Here is a 27,629-nt window from a genome sequence, read left to right on the forward strand (position 1 = left end):
AACTCGAGAACCTGGCATATTGCATCCACCCCTGAATTAATTATTTATGTATTTATTTGGACGAAGGGACTTTTAGTTCAGCATTGATTGCATCAATCATCCTTCCCAGAGTCATTTGTGATTGTCCCATGTAGTCGAGTTTTAGCGACGAAATAGGGATTTAAAAATAAGGAAAATATAAAAGTGACGTGAATGTATCCTGCGCCGATGCCAGAAGCTCTAACGCGGGCTGTGGGAGGCGTTAGGTTTGACAAGGGGTGAGGCTGTTTCCAGCGCAGGGCTCCAGTCATGGGTTGTGCTGTGCACGGTAGGCCCGCCGCAGAAGAGGTCTGCTGTGCTCCGCTGCACTGAACACAGTGGGCGAGGGAAGAAGCATCGGCCGATGAAAGCGGTCAGCTGACGCGGAGGGTTGGGCGTGCGCGAATCAGGTGACTGAACCCGGAAAGTCAAGTCCTACAGTTGTAGCAGCAGCAGCTTTCAGTCAGAGCGGCGTTTTCACAGCGGTCCGATCCACCTCTTCTGCTGTGTGCTTCACGATGTCGCTGGTCTCGGCACTGTCGCTGCTTTTGTTTGTTGCTGTTACCTCACACCCTGCCGCTGTGAGTACCGTCTAATTGACACGCGGTTAAAACCAGTGTATTTTGTGTTTTTGGTTTTTGCATTGTTACCTTATGCTTCTGTCATGTTTCCACGGAATTTGCATTTACACGGACTCTTACGCTTTGCTTCGTTCTCTCCATGCTGGTGAGCCTCAGTTTAGTGTCGTTATTCCCTCGGGCGAAGTCTTGCCGAACAGATCGCGTGAAGTCGTGCTTTGCTTACCATATGCGAACCGTACCGACAACTTTAAATGGACTTAGACTTGGAGCTAGCCCATTGCCTACCTCTGGTTGGCTTTATTGTCACTTTTATTTACTTGCTACTTATTCGATGGCTTGCTTTCCTCTTCTTGTTTTTGTCCCTTCCCAGCGCATTTCCCGTTTGCCACCCTTAGATTGGGTGAATTTCATCTTACCATTGATCACGTCAACGAAACTATGTGGTTTCCTCCTTCTTTCCTTGTGTGTTTCTCCCCGCCCTAATCCCGATCCTGCCTGCTCCCTGTTGCTTTCTCCTCCTTCAACTTGCTGTCTGTTTTATGTGCTGTTGTTCCTCTCAATAGTGCTCTTTCTTCCTCCCTTCTCTCCCCATCTGGCGTTTTATTTTTAGGTCTCGACCTACAGCATTGCTTTAGCAATGCTTGTTTGTGTCGAGATTATAGAGATTATAGTGAGGCTTTCAAAAGTCTACCCAAACTGCTGCGGATTGGGTACAGTTCATTTGAGCCAGGCGTGCGCACAAAGCACACCACAAACCTCGGCATCAGACTTCAAAGGGATCTGCCCCCCCCCATCAGACCTCAAAGGAATCTGCCCCCCCCCCCATCAGACCTCAAAGGAATGCGCTCCCCGCCCCTGCCACAGCAATGCCAAGAGCTTCATCACACTCTCCTAACGAGTGTTCCTTCTCCCTCATGTGACCCTACTTGCACCCGCTCGGATCCATCTTCATTCTTTTCTGCTTTTCCTTGTTTCCGCCACACACTCCACTCCTTTGTGTCTCCTTTCTGGCCTCTTCCCTACTTAACTTTTCATCCTTTTTCCTTTAATCCCATTTCCACCTTCTCACAACCCCTTCGAGCACTGTTATCTTAACATTTGTGTTTCTCTCTGTCTTGTAGTTAGCGCTCCCGGTTTTATTGTATTTTTTTTTAACATTTCCGTCTGTACTTTTTTCTTTCCATATTTATTTTTTGGCTCATTTTATCTGTATTTATCCACATTTATTTTTGTAGTACAAAAAAAAAGACACTGTAGCTAATATTTTTCCTCATTTATTTAAATTGACATGCACACATGCACTAGGTTGTTTAGCTGTTTTTACTTTTGATTTCTCCGATAGTAAAACTAACATTGCCTACTACAAGCTAAAAATCTATGCAGTCTTTCATACCTTGCAAAACACTTATATAGCATGTATTTACAAGTTCAAATTGTCCCAATTCGCAAACATGGACAATTTGTTTAGCTTTCTAATTCACTACTGGAGGTCTCTTGTATTTTGGTACCTACACCTATTTCCTGTCCCAGTTCTACCCTGGACCACAACATCTTGAGTAGCTAGAGCACCTGCCATGTCAGAGTTGAAGGGTCAATGGCTTCTCCCACCTCTCTCTCTCTCTATCCGTTTCTCTGGTACACTACATACAGCCTGACAGACTTCTTTAGCTGAGATAAATGAGGGGACGGTGAAGCGAGAGGATATAGAGACAGGAATGCAGTGAGAGGGAATTGATATGATGCACACTGGTCACGACCAATGTGGCAGGGTCACATTGGTCGTCCATGTTTGTAGCCTGCAGCTTTCCTCCCAGTGTAGCGGGAGGTGTGTGCTCTCTACCTAGAACGGTACACAAAAGTGAACAACCCAATATACCCTTGAGGGTTTGGGCAATAGATATGTTATGGTAATTGAACCTTCAAGGGTTTTATTTGTCTTATTGTTTTGAATATTATTTTAAATATCTACAATTGTACGACCTGATATATTTGATGCCGTTAATGCACAACAACTGTGACAAATGTCTTTTTAAGTTAATTTCTGTTTGTCACTGAACAGTGATCTTTTTGAGACAAAATAGAGCAAGAGAAAGGGTGTATATGAAAGAGTATTCGGATTTAATATTTGTTACAAGGGTACATGATAGATAAACAACGTTGTTAGAGAACATACAAATAAATTGATCTATAAAAATTCTCTATACAACAATTGCAAAAGCTTTTCTACCTATTTACAATCTAATTTATTATCCGGTAGAAAAAGCAATCGTCGACGTTTCGGTCTCTATTCTTGCGTTTCCGAGACCATCCTCAGGACATAAAAAATCATATCTTGGGAGACCCTCAATCACGAAAATTCTGAATATGGTGGTAATGTGCGACACAGCATAAATCAAAATGATTGTATGTCTCTTAGTAGAATAACCTGTTTGAAGTCCTTATTCGCCTGACTTCATAGATGTATAGAAAAGGAATTGGGCAGATAAGATATCTAAAAAAATTGGTGAAAATCTCCTATCGTATTATTCTGGCGTTTGTAGTTACAACGTTGAGTCTATCGCAGTCAGCTCTCAACAACTGAAATTAATTTGCTGCAGCCCGTCACTTCCAAGTCAGTTCAGGAGCAAGGCTCTTATCACCCTCACCCTCACTCACCCTCACCCTCACACACCCTCACCCTCACCCACCCTCACCCACCCTCACACACCCTCACACACCCTCACCCACCCTCACCCACCCTCACCCACCCTCCCTCACCCTCCCTCACCCTCCCTCACCCTCCCTCACCCTCCCTCACACACCCTCTCACCCCTCTCACCCCTACTCAGCCCTACTCACCCCTACTCACCCTCACTCACCCCTACTCACCCCTACTCACCCTCACTCACCCTCACTCACCCTCACACACCCTCACCCTCACTCACCCTCACTCACCCTCACTCACCCTCACACACCCTCACTCACCCTCACTCACCCTCACACCCTCACCCACCCGCACTCACCCTCACCCCTCTCACACACCCTCACACACCCTCACTCACCCTCACACCCTCACACACCCTCACTCACCCTCACTCACCCTCACCCCCCTCACCCCCTCACCCTCACAACCCTCTCACCTTCACCCACTCTCACCCCCTCACCCCCTCTCACCCTCACCCTCCCTGACCCTCACCCTCACTCACCCTCACTCACCCTCACACACCTCACACCCCTCACGCACCCCACCCTCACACACCCTCCCCCCTCCCCCTCACTCTCACATCCCCCCACCCTCACATACCCCACCCTCACACACCCTCACACACCCTCCCCTCTCACCCTCACATCCCCTCATGATCCCCCCCTCACCCTCACCCACCCACCCTCACCCACCCACACCCTCACACACCCTCACACACCCTCACTCACCCTCACACACCCTCACTCACTCTCACACACCCTCACCCTCACACCCCCTCACACCCTCACCCACCCACACCACCCTCACAACCCTCTCACCCTCACTCACCCTCACACCCTCAGCCTCACACACCCTCAGCCTCACACCCCCTCACCCACCCTCACACCCCCTCACCCCCTCACATCCCCTCACCCTACCTCACTCACTCACCCTACCACCCCCTCACATCCCCTCACTCACCCTCACACCCCCACACCTTCAAACCCTCCCCCACCCCCCTCCCCTCTCAGCCGCCCTCACCCCCTCACCCCTTCACACCCCTCACCCACCCTCACCCCCACCCTGACACCCCCTCACTCCCCACACCCCCACACACCTCCTCACCCCTCACTCACACCTCCTCACCCCTCACTCACATCTCCTCACCCCTCACTCACACCCCCTCACCCCTCACTCACACCCCTCCCCCCTTCACCCTTCACCCTCCCCCTTCACCCTCACCCACTTCACCCTCACCCCCTCTCACTCTCACACACCCCCTCACCCTCACACACCCCCTCACCCTCACACACCCCCTCACCCTCACACACCCCCTCACACCCCCCCTCACCCTCACACACCCCCCTCACCCTCACACACCCCCCTCACCCTCACACCCCCTCACCCTCACACCCCTCACCCTCACCCTCATACACCCTCACCCCCACACACCCTCACCCTCACACCCTCACACACTCCCACCCCCTCACCCGCACCCTCACCCCCCCTCCCCATCACACCCCCTCACCCCCTCTCCCCCTCACCCCCTCTCCCTCTCCCCCTCCCCCTCACCCCCACTCACCCTCACACCCCATCACCCTCACACCCCCCCACCCTCACACCTCCTTACCCCCTCACACCTCCTTACCCCCTCACACCTCCTCACCCCCCTCACACCCCTCACTGACCCTCACATCCCTCACTGACACTCACACACCCTCACTCACCCTCACTCACCCCTCTCACCCTCACTCACCCCTCTCACCCTCACTCACCCCTCTCACCCACCCTCACCCACCCTCACCCACCCTCACTCACCCTCACCCACCCTCACTCACCCTCACTCACCCTCACTCACCCTCACTCACCCTCACTCACCCTCACACCCTCACCCTCACACACCCTCACCCCTCTCACCCTCACTCACCCTCACTCACCCTCACCCACCCTCACTCACTCACCCTCACCCTCACAAACCCTCACCAACATAGCATAACATAGCATAGCATAACAAAACACAGCATAGCATAGCATAACAAAAAAACCATAGAATAGCAAAGCATAGGATAGCAAAACACAACAAAGCATAGCAAAACACAACACAACAAAACATAGCATAGCATAGCATAACAAAGCATAGCATTACAAAACAAAACATACCATAACAAAACATAGCATAGTATAACAAAGCATTGTATGACAAAGCATAGCATAACAAAACATAGCATAACAAAACACAACAAAACATAGCATAACAAAAACAGCAAAACACAACAAAACATAGCATAACAAAACACAACAAAACATAGCAAACATAACAAAACTTAGCATAGCAAAGCATAGCAGAGCATAACAAAACATAGCATAGCATAACAAAACAAAGCTTAGCATAGCTTAGCATAACAAAACATAGCATAACAAAACACAACAAAACATAGCATAGCAAAACTAAACCTAGCATAGCATAACATAACAAAGCATAGCATAGCATAATAAAGCATAGCATAGCATAACAAAACATAGCATAGCATAACAAAGCATAGCATAGCAAAACACAACAAAACATAGCATAGCATAACAAAACACAACAACGCATAGCATAACAAAACGCAACAAAACATAGCATAGCAAAACTAAACCTAGCATAGCATAACAAAACAAAGCATAGGATAGGATAACAAAACATAGCATAGCATAACAAAACATAGCATAACAAAACATAGAATAGCATAGCTTAACAAAACACAACAAAACATAGCATAGCAAAACAAAAGATTATAATAGCATAGCAAAACATAGCATAGCATACCAAACACAACAAAGCATAGCATAGCATAACAAAATATAGCATAGCGAAACAAAGCATAGCATAATAAAACACAACAAAACATAGCATATCATAACAAAACATAGCATAGCATAACAAATCAAAACATAGGATAGCAAAACATAGCATAGCATACCAAAACAAAACATATGATAGCAAAACAAAACATAGCATACAGCATCACTCAGCACCACCACAGCATCACTCAGGGGCACCAGAACATCACTATGCGCTACCACAGCATCACTAACCGCCACAGCATTACTCGTTCGCCATCACAACATCCCTCAGCGCCACCACAACATCAATCTGTGCAACCATTCAACAAGAACTGGTTCAAATATGTTCTCTCAATGTTTCAAGCTTTATTACAAATGTAACAAAAAGATGTTAATATTTCACTTCTGTGCTTGGATTTTCGTCACAATAAAATACACTGAACATAATCTTCACAAAAGTTATTTGCAAAAGTTTAAGCCATTGCCATTATAAATTACAATAACTTTTATTTAAGTATTAATTATTAAAAAAAATTAAAAGCCATTGTTATTTGTAATATCAATACATGTAAGTCAGGTAAATACAACACATATTGCATTACAAATGCTAAAGGTGTCACATTTGCGAAAGTTATAACTATTGGCATTGTAAATGACAAAGCTATTTAGCTATTTTCAAAAACAAAACATAAATAAAAAATTTGTCATTTACAATACCAATAGCTCAAACTTTCCTAATGCGAAACCTATTGCATTGCAAATGCTTGTTGTGTAATACTTCCCACCTGCTCCTCCCATACTTCCTCGTGCGTTTCTTGGAGGGGGGATGTTACACCCCCTTAATATATGTATTTTTTGATTAATATTGGGTACAGGTGCCTTCAGTAGGATATTGTGAAATGAGAGTTGAATTTCAGCAGGAATTTTTACACTTTGTTTTTTAAGGTCCTCCAAAATTTTGGATATTTTGCAAAACATTGTGCTTTCTCTCTCAGTATTTTTTGATTAATATTGGGTACAGGTGCCTTCAGTAGGATATTGTGAAATGAGAGTTGAATTTCAGCAGCAATTTTTACACTTTGTTTTTTAAGGTCCTCCAAAATTTTGGATATTTTGCAAAACATTGTGCTTTCTCTCTCAGTACTCCTACCAATCCGTATTCCTCTCCCTTTCCACTGCCCCTTAGGCCCCTCTCATGCACCCTGCTTGCCGTGTTATGTATTTAAACATTCTATGTGTGCCTGATTGTTGGAAAATCTGAAGCTTACCCCCCCAATCTTACTGACCAAGCTATTACCCTGCCGACTCCACATGTTTACTGAATATGCTAGAAGTATAATAACACATGCTTTCCATGTGTGCGTCTCACTTTGACATATTTTTTCAAGAACTATGCTTTTTTGGTCTCATTGAGCCAGCGCATGTGCTGCAAGACATTTAGTAAGTGGGTTTTCAAAGTGCTACCCACAGGCTTTTGCTGGCCTCACGATCGCGTGCAGGTGCACAGCTGCCATCTGGGTTTCTGTAATGGCTCCTCTGCTCGCACTACCCCTCCCTTCTCCCCCTACCTCCTAGTCAGCTTCATTCAGGCTCCTTTGTTTGCACTACACCCTCCCTTCTCCTCCCCGCCCTTCTCATCAGCTTTTGTTTGTTTTAGATCGCTGTGACTCATACTGCTCTGCTCGCACTCCCCCCTCCCTTCTCCCCCTCTGTTTTCGTCAGTTTCATTTCCCTCTTGTATCCCTGTTCTTATTAGTTTAAGCATTTACTTGAGGCCCCAAACACTTGGATTCTTTTTTTCAACAATTTATTTATTTTTCCCAACTGTGACATACAGCTCTCCCCTAACAGTGCTGCGGCTTGCGTGCTCGGTCATGTTTTCTCGGGCTCTGCAGCAAAATGAACTTTAGCCAAGATTACTGGAAGAGACCAGACACCAGGCGTGAGGGAGGAATTGGGGGTGGCGCTGCCTCTCAGCTCCACCTCTTACACTCTTGTTTGAGGGCAGGCCCTGGAAGCAGCGCAGCATCACGCGTCCTCATACAGTTCACTAAAGTTTACGAGATATTTCTTTCAATTACTTATTGCTCCAATGTTCCTATCCGATGTCCGCCTTCTCCACGCCCTTCCCCCTCCACGTGTCCCTGCCTACTCCCTTATTTTTTTCTCATAACCCTTGCTGCCCCCCTGCCTCCTCTCTTCTTTTATGGTCATACCCCTTGCAGCACCCCACCTACTCCCTTTTTTTTATTCTCATAGCCCTTGCTTTCCCGCCCGCCCCCCCTTCGTCATAATATCGTGCTCCTAATTCTGTCCTCACATTTTATCAGGCTTCTTTCTTGCTATTACATCCTATGTTTACGCTTCTATCTCTGCCTGTCCCCTGCTGACTGCCTGTACCCCTTCATCCGTGCATCCACGCGCCTCTCCCAAGAACCTGTTCACATGCCTCTTTCCCTTTGTTTCCCTCCTCTCACCTTGCTCCTGCATGTTCCTTCCACCTGTTTACGTCTTAATCCCCCTGCTTTTAATTAATCCTTCCATTGCTTATTCCCACCTATTGTTTCGTTACTCCTCACTGCCTTACACCTACATCTGCCAAGTGAATTAATCCTTCCACATACACCTCTTGACTACATACTCCTACTGGGTCTTCCCTCCCTCTACTTCTTCACCCTGCTTACAACTGCTCTACTTTTCTACTGCCCTCCCATGCTCCCCTTAATGTGCCCCTCAGTCTTAAAATGGCATCCTCTGCACCCCGCTCTCCTCCTACGCTTGTCTACTCTAGGCCTAAACCTCTGCCCCTCCCCACCTCTATTCTGCCCAGCCCTGCAGCGTGGTCATTCCGCTGCCACCTCCTTACTGCCCCAGTTCTATTCTGCACACTCCTGCAGCGCTGTCCTTGCCCCATGCAACCTTCCTTATTACCCATATCTTTTCTGCCCACTCCTGCAGCATGGGCATGGCCCTTCCACCTTCCTCCTTCGTCCACCGCAAATATGAGCTCCTAGTCAACAGATGCTAAAAGACACACAACAACTGCTGTATGTGAAGCCGGCCTCTGCTGCTGCTGCTGATGGAAAGATTTTTATTTCAAAAAAACAATTAGGATGATCATATTTTGAAAGCCAAAAACCGGGACGTTTCGCAAAATAGAACAAGCATTGGCATATTCAATAGGTCTCGGATTTGGGACCTTATAAGCGTTTAGCCATGCAACAGTTAATGTTGTTGCAGTAAGGATATTGTCTGCATAACTAAATATTTATAAGGTCCCAAAGGCGCGACCTATTGGCTATGCCAATGCTTGTTACGGATGGCGCAGAGCATAATCTTGCATATGTTGGACCCTACTTGTAATTGTTAGGCTTGGCCCTCTCTGCAGGATAATCCCCAAACCTTTTGCCATCACCCTCTTGTTATCTGAAACTATTAATTTGGCTTTTAGGACTCTGTTCTCTTTACCACTGCTATCCAGTGCTAATGTGCTTGTACTCTCTCTTTCAACCATGGTAAAGTTGGTTTACACCCAATTGGCACATTTAATTTACTTTTATGCCCCTAGTAAAGTGGTACTACCAGTGCCCAGTGCCTTTAATTTAAATGCTAATTGTGGGCCTGCAGCACTGATAGTGCCACCCACTCAAGTACTGGTTTTAGACATGTTGCAGGCCTGCCATTACAACCTGTGCATCTCCCTGGACACCAGGATATCCATCCCCGAAACTTCAGGAGCACCAACAAGAACGCTGCCGCCACAGGACACGAGTTGCCCCTCACCCAGGCCCATCTGAAGAACCCCAATCGATCACGGAGCACGCTGCAACTCGGAGCGCGACCGACTCCGTCCAGCCTGTCTTTAAAATGGGAGCCAAACCAGGACATAGTGCTGTGAAATTCCTGGCCACAACTCACGCTGGAGGCATCCCGAAGTAGGCACAGGGGATTCACACCTTGGCACAAACCCTGAAACTGCCTCCTGCCCCAGATCTCTCTCTGAGGGGCTTACTTTCAAAACCGGAGTGCCTTTGTCAACCGCCCCGCCTGTCCTCAAAATGGCGGCCCTGCCAGGAGAGCTCGCCGTGAAACTCCTGGCCACAATCACACTGGGGGCATCCTGAAGCAGGCGCAGGGGAATCGCACCTAGGCACAAACCCTGAGACTGCCTCCTGCCCCAGACCTCTCTCGGAGGTGTTCACTTACAAAATCGGAGTGCCTATTCAATCTCTCGTTCCGCCTGTCTTCAAAATGGCGACCCGCCAGGACAACTTGCCTAGAAACACCTGGCCACAATCTCTCGACTGTCATCCTGAAGGAGGCACAGGAGAGTTGCGTTCTGTCACAAGCCCAGAGACTGCCTCCTGCCCTTGGCCTCTCACAGAGGTGTCGACTTGAGAAATCGGAATGCTTCACTCATTCCCCCTGTTTCGCCTGACCTCAAAATGGTGATGCAATGAAGACAGATCATCCCAAAACTCACGACCGCAACCAATCTGAGGGCAGCCTGAAGTAGGTGCAGGGGATTCGCGCCTGGTCACAAGCCCAGAGACTGCATCATGCCAGTTTGCCCAGTTTGCCCGTTTGCCCAGAGACTGCCTCCTGACGTTTCGCCTGACTTCTAAATGGCGGCGCAACGAGGACAGATCATCCCAAAACTCACGGCCGCATCCACTCTGAGGGCATCCTGAAGAAAGTGCAGTGGATCCACGCCAGGCCACAAGCCCAGAGACTGCCTCCTGTCCCCCGCCTCTCTCATGGATGTTCACATGCCTCACCGGAGCTCCTAATTTTATCTCCCCGTCTCGCCTGACTTTAAAAGGGCGGCCCAGCCAGGACGGCTGTCTCGTAACTCCCGACCGCTAGCCTCTCGGGGGGCTACCAGACGTAGGTGCAGGGGAGTCACGCCTCGCCTCCAGCCTTGGCGACCACCCTCTGCCCCTGGCCTCCAACAGTGTGTCAACTTGCAGATCCGGAGTTCCTAAAGTATCCCAATCGGTCTTTTCTCCTGACTTTAAAAGGGCGGATCAACCAGGACTACACCCTGGGTGCACAGGTCCCAACTGTGGGTGCATCCCGAAATAGTCACAGATGAGCCGCTCCTTGTCACAAGACCTGGTGATCACCTCCGGCCCCTGACCCCTCTCCTAGGTGTTCTCTTGACGAACCGGAACTCTTAATTCCCCAATGCTCTCACCTCCTGAGCTGCGCTGGGCTACTAGATTTACACAGCACAAAAGGATCACACAATCTGACACCCCAGCTATAATGCCTTCCATCACGACAACCGCCTCTAACCCCTCTCCTCTCCCTTCATAAAACGGCATGGCCCAAACTCCTTCTCGATCACCCCCCCCACCAACCTCGCACCAAAATTTTAAAAATCCCTCAAACACAAACTGATCAGGCAATTCCCCGAATCCCTCTTTGCGGACATATATCACTGTTCCTCGAGAGGTCAAGTAAAAATGGACCTCATCTTCCACACAGTTAGACTAGGTTATTGGATCTCCACCCTGAGAGCAAAATGCTAAATCACCAAAACCACCAAGACGACCCATAGCTGCAAACTCTCATTCTACTCCCCAAACCACTTGCCCCACTAGGGGATCACATCGGTGACCATCTACTTCAACGGCACAGTCCCGATCCAAGCCAACAGTGCCAAGCTTGAGGCTTTTGATCTCCTCTTCCCTTCGCTACATACCAACACCACCCACGCTCTACCCCCCCAACGCTCCCTGCCTACCAGGGCCACCAGCCCCCAATATTGAACCCCTCCATTCCACCGATTCCACCCCCCCGGGACCACAGTCACCCTCACACAACCCTTAACTCTTCCCAATCCCTCCACCACCAAAGACACGGTCCCGCCCCCTACTCTAGTCCATTCTCCAGAACTTCCGGCGATGCTGAACACCCCCCAATCAGCACCGGATGACTGCAAGACACGCCATAAGTCTCCCAATCCCTGAGCTCTACCGTCCCGAAAGAAAAACAGTCTACCACAACTTGACCCCCCCCTTCCCTACCCCAGACCACAACCCAAACAGACAACTTAATTAACACCAAAAGACAACACAACTCTATCATCTCTTCTCCCCGCCGAAGAGACCCCATCTAGAAGCAACCCCCCCACTCAGGAAGAGACGGATTGCCGCCTCACCCGTATCGAAAGCCAAGTCGCCATTATAATACAAGGCCTGAATCTTATCCATACCAACTTCTCGACACTCCACAACCCCCCCCTAAGCACCCACTCCACCCCTTCGCCTCCTCCCCCACACACCCCAAGGCAACCAACCCCCGCGCCCTAGCCAGTCACCTTGCCCTTCCTTGTCCCAGGCCTGGAGACCGAGGAGAGCTGCGGAAGCTATGCCCTCGGAGGAAGCGCTCGAGCTGGCCTCATCTTACACCACCCCTTCCTCCCACGTCCTGCAATCTATGTTCAGGTAATCACCGGATTCAGAAGTGACCACTCCTTCCCGAACCCCCCTAGACCGCCATCCTCCCTCATCAACATCCCTACTGAACCAAAAAAAGAGACTCCCCGTACCAACTGCATGCTCATAAACTGCAGATCTGCCACGAAACATGCTACAGAGCTGGCAGAATCCATCCTCGACCATGACATAGGCGTAGCCTTCATCACCGAGACCTGGCTAAATGATTCCTCTCCTCCTATCCTAGATGTGCTCGTACCTACGGGCTTCTCTATCATCAACAAAGATAGGAAAGACCAAAAAGGTAGAGGCTTGGCAATTATTCACAACAACAACTTATCAGTGTCTGAAATTGATACCTTTAAATACAACTTCTTTGAATGCCTAACTACCAACATCAAAATCACCAACAACAACCTACTGCATTGCCACCTCCTATACCATCCCCCAGGCAACACCGCCATGTTCACGGAACACCTGTCAGACCTGATCGCCCAATGTTCTCTCCGAGAGACCAACAACCTCATTCTAGGCGACCTCAATCTCCACTGGAAAGACGAGAACAGTGCCACTGTACAATTCCTGAATGAGCTACTACACTCCAACAACCTTACCCAGCACTGCTCAAAAGAGACTCACAATAAAGGGGCAATTCTGGACGCCATCATCGCCCAACATGACGCAATTACTATAGACCACATCCTTACGGTCGACTGTTCAGACCATCACCTAATCTTATTCCACCTCTCTCAACCGATCTTGTGTCAACCCTCCATCACAGACCCCCCTACATGGTCTAGGAACCTATCGCAGATCAACACAGCTGATTTAGAAGAAAGAATATCCTCCCTCTTGCGCATCTGCCCTGAGGGTCTCTCATCTGCTGAACTTACTTCACACTACAGCATAACCTCGTCAGCCGTCATAGACCAACTAGCACCCATGAAACTGAAAAAACCTAGGAACACCCCATCCAGAACCTGGTTTAACAAGGACATCAACGAAGAAAGAAGACAACTTAGAGCCACAGAACGTCTCTGGAGAAAGAATCTCTCCCCCAGCCATTGCGAAGAACTCAGATCAGCAAGAAGAAGGTATAAAAAGCATATCAATAACGAAAAAAACATCTTTTTCTGTACTGCGCTGGACAAGGCAAAAAACAGACCAAGAGACTCTTTGACATCATCAAAAAAACAAACATCCAAGCCATCAACTACCCATGTCCAGCCTTCTAAAACCCTATGTGACAACTTCGACAACTTCTTTAATGAAAAAATCTCCAAGACCGAACTATCACTCGACATTAACCTCCGTCCTCCCGGCAAAAACGGCACCCCGGCAACCGAAACCACCTTTAGAGGGCGACCCGCAATGACTTGGTCTTCCTTCGACCCCATCCACGAAGCTGAGATCCTCAATTTAATCTCCTCCTCAAAGCCCTCATCTCACAACCTCAACCCCATTCCTCCCAAGTGGCCAAAGAACTGAAACTCACCCTTCCACCACTGTGGTGCTATATCATAAACAGCTCCCTAAAAACTGGCATCATACCAGACTGCCTCAAAGTCGGCCAAGTTACACCTCTTCTGAAGAAACCAGGCCTAGACACTAACGACCGGAATAACTTCAGACCAGTCTCCAATCTCCCCTTCCTAGCCAAAATCCTAGAAAAATACATGCTCCGCCAACTGAACAAACAGATTGACAATATTAATCTACTTGACCACCACCAATCGGGCATTAGAAAAGGCTGTAGCACCGAAACTGCAATCCTCAACATCGTGGATGACATCCGCAACTCCCTTGATTCAGACCATTGTTGTCTACTCATCCTCCTAGACTTGTCAGCAGCCTTTGACATGGTAGACCACATGCCTCTTATCAAGGCTCTCAAAGAGTGGGTAGGTGCGGACGAAGTGGTCCTTCAATGGTTCTCCTCCTTCTTTCAGAATCGCTCCCAAAGAGTTAAATTCAAATCCTTTACAGCTGACCTCCCCGTGACCAGAGGTGTCCCCCAAGGATCCGTTCTCTTCCCTCAACTGTTCAACATATATATGGTACCCCGCACCACCATTCTGAAACAAGTATTTACAATGCAATGGTCTCGGCATTGTTAAAGTTAGAGCTATTGGCATTGCTCATGACATTTTATTTATTTATGTTTTTGTTTTTAAAACATAAATAAATGGCATTGTCATTTACAATGCCAATAGCTTAATCGCTCGCAAAATTTTTTACCATCGAGCACACTGGTAGGACCATAAATGCTGCGTTGTCAACTTTCATATGCAAGTATTCAGGGAGAGAAGTGAGATGGTACCACTCGCTAAGAGAAGAGCTGGCTGGTAATTAATAGACAGAAGGAACATGGTGTATTATGATGAATACGAGATAAAAGGAATAAGATTAACAGGTGCAGAAAGTTCTCGAATTACTGAGTTATGTGGTCGCCGTGGATGTAGGATTGCTCAATAGTAGCGCCTGTTACAGTTTAGACCAAAGTGTGAATGGATGCCAGAATCTGTCACCCATTTTAGCCATAGCTATGCAAAATGTATGAAACAGACAAATTTGCCATTTGTACAAGTTTATCCGATAGCCACTTTTAAATCTGTCCTCTGGAAATAACCAGTCACGTAAGGAAAAACTAATAGGATTATGACAACAAGCCTTAACTTCAACACCTTCAAATCGAGCAATAAGTGATGCGCTAAAGAAAAGATTTCAAAGTAGAGGAGGGTAAGAACAACCAGCATGTTAGCAATATGTTAGCAATATGTTAAACCTGAGGCGCAAGAGCAGTTAGAATTAAATAGTCTGAACCCAAAGTCCTTCAGCGAACAGTCTTACAAGGTGCCCTCAAATTTCTAATGAAAACATTAGGAAATTCAAATTCTGAAAAATGTTAAGAAATTCATTTCATATCGTTTACAGCTCTGTAATATCAATGCTGGATTCAGGATTTTATATTCTATCCGAGCTCGGCGGCGATGGGTAGGTGAGGAAGCTAGTACGCGGTGATTGAGAGCCATACCTCATGGGTTCCATCCTGCAGTACCAACCCGCCGAGCATTGTTGTGGCATTTAGTCCCTGACCATTAGGCATAGGACAAAGCTACAGAGGTAACACAAAGTATTCCACAATTTCGGTATTAGGCACATGACACCAGCATGTTGTTTAATGTTTGTAGACCTTGCTTTTACCCACTATAGGTCCTGATGAATCGCGGGTATTTTACCCAGGCGAGAAACATGTTGACCAATTTCGTTCCAAATCTAATCTAGGGCCACTATACCTAACCTGCTGGCACCTAGATAGTTATATTCACGCTTTTAATTGCAGTAGGGGACCCCCAGAATAAAGTAGTTTCCGGTACCCTGTACTTCATTTTAAATCACTACCCAGGCTACATACTGCATCACCCGCACACTCGCACTTCACCATATGGCAGTTGGATTTAAAAGATCTCCACCAAAGAGCCCCTCTTTGAGGTGAGCCCGTCGGGGATTGCACCGCCTCCCCGACGAGGAGCAACGCCGATGATGAAGCATGACACCTGTATGGGTGTGTGAGGCAAATACTTACAACAAAATAGATGCCCAAAGGTGTCACATCTTCACCTCCGGTCACGCCAGATACACACACTTCCTTATCTAAGGAACAGTTCAGCACCCCATTTTGTTGATCCATACAGTTTCACTTAAACATTAGCATTGAAAGATAAGCCACTATAAGAAAACAAGCAACGTGGGGGGCAGGGGAGCAAGCACAAGCAACGGAGGACAGCAAGCACGAGCAACGGGGGGGGGGGCAGGACAGCAAGCACAAGCAACAAGGGGGCAAGACAGCAAGCACAAGCAACGGGGGCAGGGGAGCAAGCACAAGCAACGAGGGGGCAAGACAGCAAGCACAAGCAACGGCGGGGGGGAGGGGAGCAAGCACGAGCATTGAGGGGGAAGGACAGCAAGCACCAGCAATGGGGGGGGGCAGGGGAGCAAGCACAAGCATTGAGGGGGCAGGACAGCAAGCACAAGCACAAGAAACGGAGGACAGCAAGCACGAGCAATGAGGGGGGGCAGGACAGCAAGCACAAACAACGAGGGGGCAAGACATCAAGCACAAGCAACGGGGGCAGGGGAGCAAGCACGAGTAACGAGGGGGCAGGACAGCAAGTACAAGCAACGGGGGCAGGGGAGCAAGCACGAGCAACGAGGGGGGGCAGGACAGCAAGCACAAGCAACGAGGGGGCAAGACAGTAAGCACAAGCAACGTGGGGGAAGGGGAGCAAGCACAAGCAACGAGGGGTCAGTACTGCAAGCACAAGCAATGGAGGGGGGCAGGGGAGCAAGCACGAGCAACAAGGGGGCAGGACAGCAAGCACAAGCAACGGGGGGGCAGGGGAGCAAGCACAAGCAACGAGGGGGCAGGACAGCAAGCACAAGCAACGGGGGGACAGGGGAGCAAGCACAAGAAACTGAGGACAGCAAGCACGAGTAACGAGGGGGGCAGGACAGCATGCACAAGCAACGAGGGGGCAAGACAGCTAGCACAAGCAACGAGGGGGCAGGACAGCAAGCACGAGCAACGGGGAGCAGGGGAGCAAGCACGAGCAACGAGGGGGGGCAGGACAGCAAGCACAAGCAACTAGGGGCAAGACAGCAAGCACAAGCAACGGGGGGCAGGGGAGCAAGCACAAGCAACGAGGGGTCAGGACAGCAAGCACAAGCAACGGGGGCAGGGGAGCAAGCACAAGCAACGAGGAGGCAGGACAGCAAGCACAAGCAACGGGGGCAGGACAGCAAGCACGAGCAACGGAGGACAGCAAGCACGAGTAACGAGGGGGGCAGGACAGCATGCACAAGCAACGAGGGGGCAAGACAGCTAGCACAAGCAACGAGGGGGCAGGACAGCAAGCACGAGCAACGGGGAGCAGGGGAGCAAGCACGAGCAACGAGGGGGGGCAGGACAGCAAGCACAAGCAACTAGGGGCAAGACAGCAAGCACAAGCAACGGGGGGCAGGGGAGCAAGCACAAGCAACGAGGGGTCAGGACAGCAAGCACAAGCAACGGGGGCAGGGGAGCAAGCACAAGCAACGAGGAGGCAGGACAGCAAGCACAAGCAACGGGGGGCAGGACAGCAAGCACGAGCAACGGAGGACAGCAAGGACAAGCAACGAGGGGGGCAGGACAGCAAGCACAAGCAACGAGGGGCAGGACAGCAAGCACAAGCAACGAGGGGGGGCAGGACAGCAAGCACAAGCAACGAGGGGGGCAGGGGAGCAAGCACAAGCAACGGAGGACAGCAAGCGCGAGCAACAAGGGGGGCAGGACAGCAAGCACAAGCAACGAGTGGGGGGCAGGACAGCAAGCACGAGCAACGAGGGGGCAGAACAGCAAGCACTCACTGGAGGACTCAGCAACTTCTCAACTTCTTCCGGCGGCGGTCGGGCATAAATGGCGTCACAAAAGCGGCGCCATTTTTAAATTTGGGCGTGGTTATTCAAAGTAATATTTTCTTTATTTTTCCCTTGTTGGTATTGTTTTGTGTTGCAACTTCTCCCCCACCCTGCCGTTGTCCATGTTGCTTCTTACCTCACACTCTACCGTTGTCTGTGTTGTTGCTTAACTCCCACTCTCTCTCCCGTTGTGCTTTCACTACCATTGATGGGCTTCGACATTTTACTTGCGAGGGAGTTGATTGGTTTGTGTGAGCTCAGGTACAAAATGATCTGAAGCAACATGGGGTTATTTTGTTCTTTGTTGTGAAGAGATCAGGCCCCATTGCTGTTGCCAGTGCCGTCTGCCGTTTAGGTTCCACGTTAGGTCACTTCTCAACCCTACTGTGCTCTATTCACGAAGAGGGTGTGACTGTAAAGAATTTTTTTAGGTTGAGGGACCGTAGCTCTCACTGCGAAGCAGTGAGGGCGGAGTCCCGAAGAATTAATGTTTTGGAGTTAGGGGGCTTGGAACCCGCCTCTCTCCTCCATTCTCCTCCATTGGCTGGCTTCCTAAACGGAGGCCAGCCATTGGAGGAGAAGGGAGTCACTCCAATAAAGCCCCGTGTCTTTCGGATTCGGGGGCGTGTTTTTGGCGTTCTTCCCACCTGTGACGTCATCCGTCACTCAGAACGCCAAAAACAAGCCCCGAATCCGAAATTTTCGGATGTTTAGGGCCGCCATTTTGCTGCTCGAGCAGCGTCGGACATGAGGTAACTATCCCTTGTTCTTAATTTGCGCTATACTTTCACACAAGCCTAGCTGCCGCTCTAGGAAAATAAAAAGTATTCTTAAGTGCGAAGTCTATTAAACACGGTTCCCACTGCATTACTGTTGGGTCTCGGCTGGTTACGAGTTTTAAGTTCACACGGGCAAGGGAGTGCTTAACATTCAACAGTCTCAGCGATCAGTAAATGGTCCACTCTCTGGGGTATTCGCCGCAGCCGGTCCTCGAGTGCATGCTCAAAGCTGGGGCTGTGCCTTCCCCGCGTTGTCTGTGCGGCTCCGCCTCTCATTCTCACCGCTCCGGCTGGCTGGTGAGTGGACTTCGGGCTTTTACCGGAATGGGGAAGGCGGCAGGCGGGCTGTCCGGGAGCCGTCTATGTCTCTGCGGTTGACACGCCTTCCCCACCTCCATCGGAACGGGCTGAGAGTGCTTCTTCAGGGAATGGGGATTGGGGAGGGCTGTATTCTTCGTGTCTGATGCCTTTCGGCAGCTCCCTACATACATACATCCCGCGAGCTGTGATACCAGAGATCATGCCTACCGGGATACCTATTTAGGATAGAGTTTAAGATTCGCCTTCTTAACGAACACTACAGCACAATGAAGAAAAAGTTCACTTTTCTCCAAGAACCAGCTAACTCTCCGATGACTCGTTGAACGTATTCCTGCCTTTGAACCTGTCAGCGCTCCGCTGCCTTTTGGCTAAGTTTGCACTCAATACCATAAGCCTACTGTAGTTCTGATCTGTGCCTAACTGCCCCAGCTTGTGATACTGACAGTGAGCTGCACTGATAGGATCTGTGCACCTAACACGCGTTGTCTGTTTTACTGTCACCTTTCTGGCATCAGCACTTTAGTAATTTGTGTAGATATTTCAAGGACTTTATAAAACATTTGATTCTTAAAAGGGAGTCATTTTTAAAATGTATCTATTTACACCGGCATTACTGCCTTGCTTTTACTCGGGTTACTAAGTGTCATGCAAGCCATGCAAATGTGTCATTTGGCTCAGCCTCCGAGTACGCCTTACTTCATCCTTCGCATGCACACATCGGACTGAAACGTTTACGCTTACTCTCCGATTCCCTGAGTTTATGTTTGCCACTTGATCGCTGTACACTCGCTTCCCTCCGATTCAATTATTCCCGCGAGCGGCGCGCACTGGTGACGTCACTGTAAAAGCTCCAGCCTGGCAGCTTCCTTGAGTGTACTGTGCCATGGGCTGGGGAGTGGTTGCTCCAGCGGTGAGTAGTGAGATTGTATGCACAGGGATAAAGGGGTGCGTAAGTGTTGGTAGGGTACGTTGTGTGGGTAATGGTCTCCTGTGATCCTTACGTGTGGGGAGGCAGTGCTGCCTGCAGAGGGCAAACAGGAGAGTGACATTCAACTAAGAATGGGATTTTGTAACTGGGATTATGTCATAGAGGCAGCAGGATATGAGGTGATTCTGAAATTTGTAGTGTATGTCATTTTTATCAGGTTCTATCGCACAAAACGCTGTTTCCCGGTCCAGCATTCTTTTAGATGTCATCCCAAGCACAGTGGAGCATGCTTGTTCTGTAACGCCGTTGCTGCGCCTAGGTTTTGCCCATCAACTTTAGGGAAATGCTAATCTTGTCACATTCAGCAGCTGGGCCTGTGCAGTATTGCCTTCCTTCTCCTAGGGGTTAATTAGCCTTCTTTCATAGCGTGGCCTATTTAGCTGCAGCCTCGCATGATTCAGCCAGCGCTGGCTGTACAAAGCAGAGTCGCGAACAGGCAGGTGTGTCCAACTGCTTAATTAGCCAGAATAAAAAGGTCCTTTGTCAAACAAGCATCTTTTTTTTTTGCTTGTTTTTTCTTCTGCCTCGTGATTTTTAAATAGATTTGTCGCCATTGTTTAGCAGAGTAAGGCCAGGATATTGTACAGGTGGCTATCCCTTGCCAGCTTTGTGAGTCGCGCACCCACTTTCCTGCAGACCACTTCGTGGATTGTGAACACTGTGCACCATCGGAAGCGTTAGTACAAAAACTCAAGAGAAAGAAATATAACATACACTGATCAGTGGCATGTTGTTTAAGGGTTAGTGTTAGGGAGGGATTCACCATAGAAAAAGGCAACAAAGGGAGGACTCTCAGTGACCCAGCCCTTAAGTGCACTGTGGGTCCAATATGGCTTCCTTATGGATTCCCAGAAGGCCTCTCGTACCTAGTATAGGGAGGATGGGTATTTACTGTGGCACTGGGATGAAATACTAAGGTGCAGTCCTCATACTGACGCGATAAGCTACTTATTCATCTGTACAAAACCCCAGGCGTGCACTGTCTCCTATAATAATAATTGTAATATGCTCAATCTAAGAATACTGTGTATGAAATCATGTGTTCATGTGCTTCTAATCACTTTTAACACAATTACTCTGACTTTGGAAAGAAAAGCTTAACTGAGAGAGAATTTTTTTTAGAAAATTGGAATTGTTGTGCCCGCATACTTCATGTTTTTTTGACTCTCAAAAGATTATGGTAAATGGTGTGCTTGCTGCATAAAAAAGCTTGGAATGAGTTTACTTCAACACAGATGTCGAAATCAGGGCCTGTCTTGCCTATTTCTGCATACACAGGGATAATTATTTTGCAATTGCTAATGTTCTATGGTGAAAGTGCACCGATGCTGAAGAGTGGTGCAACTCCAGTGTGGTGCTGGGCATGAAAGCCACATATGGTTGAGTGTTAAATCTTGTTGATACTTGAGTGTGCACTTTACCTGTATAAAAGGCCCCCTATTAATGCTTCAGAATTAAGCAATGTCATCTCTCCCCACGAACCTTCAAACTTGAGTATGCTTGAGGCGTATGATAAACTTCGAGACTATTTGATTCTGAAATCCAGTTTTACTGAGAATAGCAATTGCATGGAAGTTTAAGTCCCTAAGAAGGTATGGTCGATTTTGAGATCCGTATAAGGCGATGTGCTTTATCCCACAGCCCAAGAAGACATATTTGGGATTGCGACAATCCTTATTAATGAAAAAGGGCTACTTCGAAGTTAATCACACTGCCTAAAGAACTGTGACAGACAGCTAAACTGTGTTCACCCTACAGTGATTTCCAAATTGGTGGGGCATGATTCTCTCTCGTGTTATGGAACCATTCTGGTGCTTGGTGAATGCAGAGTGCAGATTGTGAGTGCAGAGTGCAGATTGTGAGTGCAGAGTGCAGATTGTGAGTGCAGAGTGCAGATTGTGAGTGCAGAGTGCAGATTGTGTGGGTGGCTCTGTATGTGTGTGTGTGTGGCTTTTTGTGTGTGGCTATGTGTGGGTGTTAATGCAATAGGTCATGCATTTGCGAGCGATAAAGCTATTGGCATTGTAAATGACAATGCCATTTATTTATGATTTTAAAAAAAAATGTCATGAGCAATGCCAATAGCTCTACCTTTAATAATGCTGAGACCATTGCATTGTAAATGCTTGTTTTGTTTTGTAAGAGGGCTTTCTCCATGTGGTTAAATCGGTTTTTTAGGGGTGGGGGTCTTTGCTAGCCTTTAATGTGTTTTTAAGCTCAGATTGGAGGTGTTTTAATGCGGGAAAGCCTACTTGTTTGCTTTTTTCCTACAAACAGCATTTCCGTTTTAAACTTTTCGCACGGCCTATTAACACCTCGGTTTGATGTTCTGCTGTTTTAATGTTTGAAAGAAAGTGTTTAGAAGCATCAGAAGCGCTTGTTTACTGCATTCAGAGATTTAGAGCATAAAGTACATTCTAGTTCAGGTGAAACTGGAGCATTTAACAAACGTTCTGAATTTAGTGTGATCTGCCAGGGCAGGTGCTGAAAAACCTGGCCTGTCCCAGCAAATTCTGGTCCCCTGGTCACCAATGCCATTCGTTTCCAGTGTTTTTGAGAGTCATAACAGAACACTTTTAGTCAAATTTTGCACCCTCCCACATTATGTTTCTTGCCCCACTGCTTCCTTCAGAAAAACAGTGATATGACATGGTCAATGCTGGCTGCGTCATAACGCTTTTTCACCCGAAATTGTGAGCCATGCTTCTCTACAGCATGGCTAAAAGACATTGACAATAGCTCTTGCATAGGTGACATCTTTTGGCTTTGCCAATGTCTGTTAGGTCTGGCCTTGTAGCTTTTGCTGCATATCAGGTTTTTTTTTAATAAAACGCACACATTCACACACAAGCATACAGGCCCTGTGGGTCAGCCGTCTCCAGACTTGTGTCTTATCAAGTATCATTCACATTCTTTTTCCGCCCATGACTGCATAGAGCATCGGTGAAAATGCTGGCGATCTTAAGCCATTTGCCCTATATACCGGGGAGTAACAGCATTTCACACAATCACATATGCACAGTTGCCTGAAATTATTTGGGTTTCAGTTCGAGGGTTGATAAGCCAATCTTTTATTCTCCATTTGATCTTTTTATAGGTCCTTATGTGGTTCTTTCCTATTTTTCTTTTCTTCATAGAGTGCCTGTGTCTACTCAGACAGCGCTAGCAGGAAATCCACTTCCTGCTCTTTTTATCTGCAGAGTCTTGCATTCTGTGTGGATCTATTCTTTTAAACTCTGCATCCAATCGTTTATTTTTGTACTGTTTCAAGTCGGCCTCCTAGTTTTGAGCAGCATGAACGGCCATCTTGGATCTGTTCAACAGTGATACATCATGCGTAATACAATTCCAAGATGGCTAAGCAGTGCAGGGTTTACTGACCACACACTGCACCGTTTAACTTTGTACTTATTATTTATTGCAAGCATATACTCTCCTCCTTATGCGGAAGCCTGTTTTCTACTTTTATTTGTTTAATTTATCATGTATATGCTTGTTGAGTTTGTATGACTGTTTTATTGTGGAGGGACTAGTGGGTGCATTAATGGATGCATGTGTGCAAGGATGAGTGACTGGATGCATGTGTGAAGAGGCACCTTTGATTGTAAGACTTAATTACAGTGGATATGATGTTGCTGTAGAGCCATTATACAACATAAGGAGTTTCAGAAGGTTTGTTTTGAAGGTACAAGCTATTAGCCTTACAAGAGCAACTGTTCACAACTATTCCAGTACTGTAAATTTGTAGCTGATATAAATTATGTTTACTTATACCCAGGGAACGTCACAGAGAACATTTGAAATTGACTATGACCACAACTGCTTCAGCAAGGATGGGAAACCTTTTCGATACATCTCGGGTAGCCTCCACTACTCCCGTGTGCCATCGTTCTATTGGAAAGACCGTCTTTTAAAAATGAAAATGGCGGGCTTGGATGCCGTGCAAACGTAAGTACTTTTAACACAGTGGTCACAATGGTATCATGTTATATTACTGTTAGAACGTGCATCAAAGATATGCAACTAACTCGGGCCCACATCTCATTCGTAAATGTAACCTCATAAAACCTTACGTATGCTACACAAAGTGTTAAACATGGCAAACTGATTGATGTTTACAAAGAAACAACCAGCCAAGTGACCTTAACAGCATATTCACATAGGGCTACATAATGCCAAGCTCTGGTAGTCTAAGATGGAAAACCAAAAAGGACAATGGAAAGTAAACCTAGAGGGACAGCTGCTGAGTCGGGATTGGCCTTTGGACTCCGCTGGGATGGGCAACCATGTTGCTGCTTATGTCTCGTGTAGCCTCCCCTACTCCACTGTGCCATCGTTCTATTGGAAAGAGAGTCTTTTAAAAAGGATAATGGCGGCCTTGGGTGCCGTTCAAACATAAGTACTTTTAACACCATGGCATCATGTTAAGGTATTGCTGGAAAGTGAGACTATGAGTGCTCTTTGGAGGGCGATGTTTTCTTTATAGATGATAATTACGTTTTGTTGTACTCGACCCTCATTTAGCAATTGTGTCATGGAAAATCTGAGTGTGTCATGAATTCGATACGCATTTTCAAACAAAGTAGTTTGCCTCTAAGAAAACTGATGCTTACCACGTTTACCTATGTATGGCCATATGTCCCACTTAGCTGAAAAAGTGAAGTATAGGAAGAGAGTGAGCCATTTTCCATGTTTTTATATATTTTAAACTTGAAAAGAATTCTAGCCATAGTCTGACGCCGTTTAAGATACAAATGAGTTGGAGCCAGAAAAAGCCCCAAAGCAAAGAGCTGAGCTCCCTCTTTCCAGATTCCGAAGCTGGATGGTTATGTCTGTACAGCATGTGTACATTGCCCAGAACTTGTCACCAATTTGATAACATAGCGGGTATGGAAAAATTATGCTACTTAACCCCTTGCGTGCTCGTGACGGAACCGTTCCGTCATGAGCCTCGGGTGGGCTGTGCTGGGGACGGAACGGTTCCGCCACGGCCCGCTAGCCGCGCCTGCGCGGCGCGAATTCCACGCCTGCGCTGAGTGTTCTATTAGGCGGGTGGGGCAGTGACGGAACCGTTCCGTCACAAGCACAGCCCACCCGAGGCTTGTGACGGAGCGGTTCCGTCACAAACACGGGAGCGCCGCGCGGCCCCCCACCCCTTTAGCACTGTGGCGGAATAGACGCCGCAGCTAAGGGGTTAATCATCAAACAACCTGAAGAACTTCCATAGGGGTATTCCACTTCCGGATGTTTCCCAGAGGGTGTTTTCTAGGGTGTTAGTTGATTCATTTGACAGGAACTTGAAGGCATGCTTATGGAAATGCTGCCTCCCCTTTAATTCTTTATTTCTTGGCGAGCTGTTTTTAGAAGCTAGAGATGTTTAATTACTTTTGCATCTAATCCTAGACCTGTTCTTTTTGTCAATGCCCATTCTACTTTTACTCCTTATTAACCTACGGCCCTATCGTGTTGAACTCTTTTAAAGCTCCTGGAGTGATCACATCTGGCATGTGGAGTAAGGGGGCTGGGATTAGTGCTGTAAAATTTAAATTACAAAAAATGACTCCAGTCCAAATAGGATTAGAGTAAAATAGAGACGCATCAAATCACAACTATGATCTGCCCTATTGGGCCCTCATTCTAAGTAGCACTGGATAGATCTGCAATTACAAATGCACAAGTAGCGGTAATTCCTTAGTACAGGAAAACTATGGTCATCCGGGTTCCTCCCAAAGAGGTCATTGAGAAATGAGGAGTTACCAGGGAAATCAGTATTTCGAAACCTTGTTTCCCGGTCAATTGTCCATTTGTGGATAGCTGGTCACCTGAATCTTTCACTTACCTTTAGCTGTTGAAATGACCAGTTGTGAAACCGAAAGAATATGATATTCTTTATAAGGGCCTTGGTGTTTAATGTTAGCATTTGATTGTGTTTGTCTGTGTCTTTTTTTGTTTTACAGGTATGTTCCATGGAACTTCCATGAGCCTGAACCTGAAAATTATCAATTCACTGGAGACCAAGATATAGAAGCCTTTCTAAGACTGGCGAATGAGCTCGGTTTGCTAATTGTCTTACGGGCTGGACCCTACATCTGTGCAGAATGGGACATGGTAGGTTGCTATTTACTAGATGAGATTTGTTGACTACTATTCTTCATTGATGTAAACTTAAGCTGTTGAAACAGTTCTAGAGTTTGAACATTTATGACTCAATTCACAAAAGTTTGCCAAAAATAGTCGGAAATGTAATCCTATGGAATTCTTTTTACTTTTGGACAACATTTCTCGCTTCTATGGTCTTGTCAAGGAATCCTAGAATTACTTCTAGGAAACTGTCACAGTGGTTTCTCAGGATTACATTGAGGCCGAAAAAGTATGCATGCTGAATTTGGACTTAGTTGAAAACTGATATGGGGCAGTATGGTTTCAGATGCAGTTACTCAAAAGTTGTATTTGTCCGAGTGAAATAAAATGTTACCATCGGAGAAACCCCATCCTCCAAACCCCCATTAAATTTGAGGTTTCTGTCCTTCCCATTCCGGTCTCAGAAATGCACGTAGTCCTTGTTCGACAAGAGTATATTTGCTTGTCTTTTCAGGTTGGGAAGCCCTCTTCAAAGGGGTATGTTAGTACCTCGAAACGTACAAGTTTTTGGGGTTTGATCTAGTTGCCCACAGCGTAATGTCCAAAAATCTGCGCCTAAATCTAAAATTGGAAATTCCATCATCTAGGTGGAGACAAGGCAAGTTCTTAAAGTCTGTGTATTGTGTAAAAATCAAATGTGCATGCCCAACACTCCTACATAAATTGACCCTTTCTGATTTGAAGTTCCCCTGTTATTTGTTATTACTGAGACACCTCACTACTACGCGGATGTATGGAACACACACTATGAGTGTTCAGCTTCTAATGCTTCAGACTCCACAAATGGTCCTTGTTCTGTAACTCACTCATTACTGAAACTATTCTTGTCTATGAAAGAGCTATTCATGCAATGCTCTTTACATAGTTCTTCTACCAGCCCTTTGCTACTGTATTCTTTACTATAAGGTGTGCCTGTGGCAGAAGTGCACTATACAAAAACATGAAATATTACTTAACCCATCTGTTATTCATGTTCAAAGTGTAGTGTAATCAGTTGCACAATTGAGCCTAAAATCGTTTAAGAAGATATTTTTTCTAAGTCTACCAATTTTGATGCATGGCTATTAGTGTGTTCTAATAAGACTTCTATTTCTGCAGGGCTGCTGGTATTTCTCCAGACACTGAAATCCCAGCAAATGTGAAAAAGCTCAATATTTACCTAATATATATTTTTTTGGTTAGTCAGTTCAATTCCTTTTGAAATGTATTCAGCCAGATGTGGCTAATCCTGAAAAATACTTTGTGATGCAGTTGAACCTGCACTGAGAGTAAGAATGTGGAATTAATCACCCGAGGGCTTTGACGCTTTCGGCCTTGTTCACCTTTATCACAAGGAGAAACTCTCTGATGAGCAAAGGAAGTACATCCTTTAAAGACCGATCTTTGGTTATTTTGACTTTAGTCTTGAAAGCT

The 27,629-nt window shown here is 47.1% G+C and overlaps 1 protein-coding gene across 1 annotated transcript in view; it reads left to right on the forward strand.

Annotated features, from left to right (window-relative positions):
- Positions 1-206: 206 nt before the first annotated feature.
- The window catches only part of GLB1 (galactosidase beta 1), a 277,016-nt gene continuing 249,593 nt past the window's right edge, over positions 207-27,629 (forward strand). Inside the window, exons 1-3 of the mRNA XM_086964687.1 lie at positions 207-599; positions 23,854-24,023; positions 26,033-26,183. Of these exons, the coding sequence (XP_086820813.1) occupies positions 537-599; positions 23,854-24,023; positions 26,033-26,183 (384 nt within the window). The 5' untranslated portion in view covers positions 207-536. The remainder of the gene's footprint in view (positions 600-23,853; positions 24,024-26,032; positions 26,184-27,629) is intronic.

This window comes from Lissotriton vulgaris, chromosome 4_1, assembly GCF_964263255.1.
Source record: "Lissotriton vulgaris chromosome 4_1, aLisVul1.2, whole genome shotgun sequence".
Lineage (NCBI taxonomy): Eukaryota > Metazoa > Chordata > Amphibia > Caudata > Salamandridae > Lissotriton > Lissotriton vulgaris.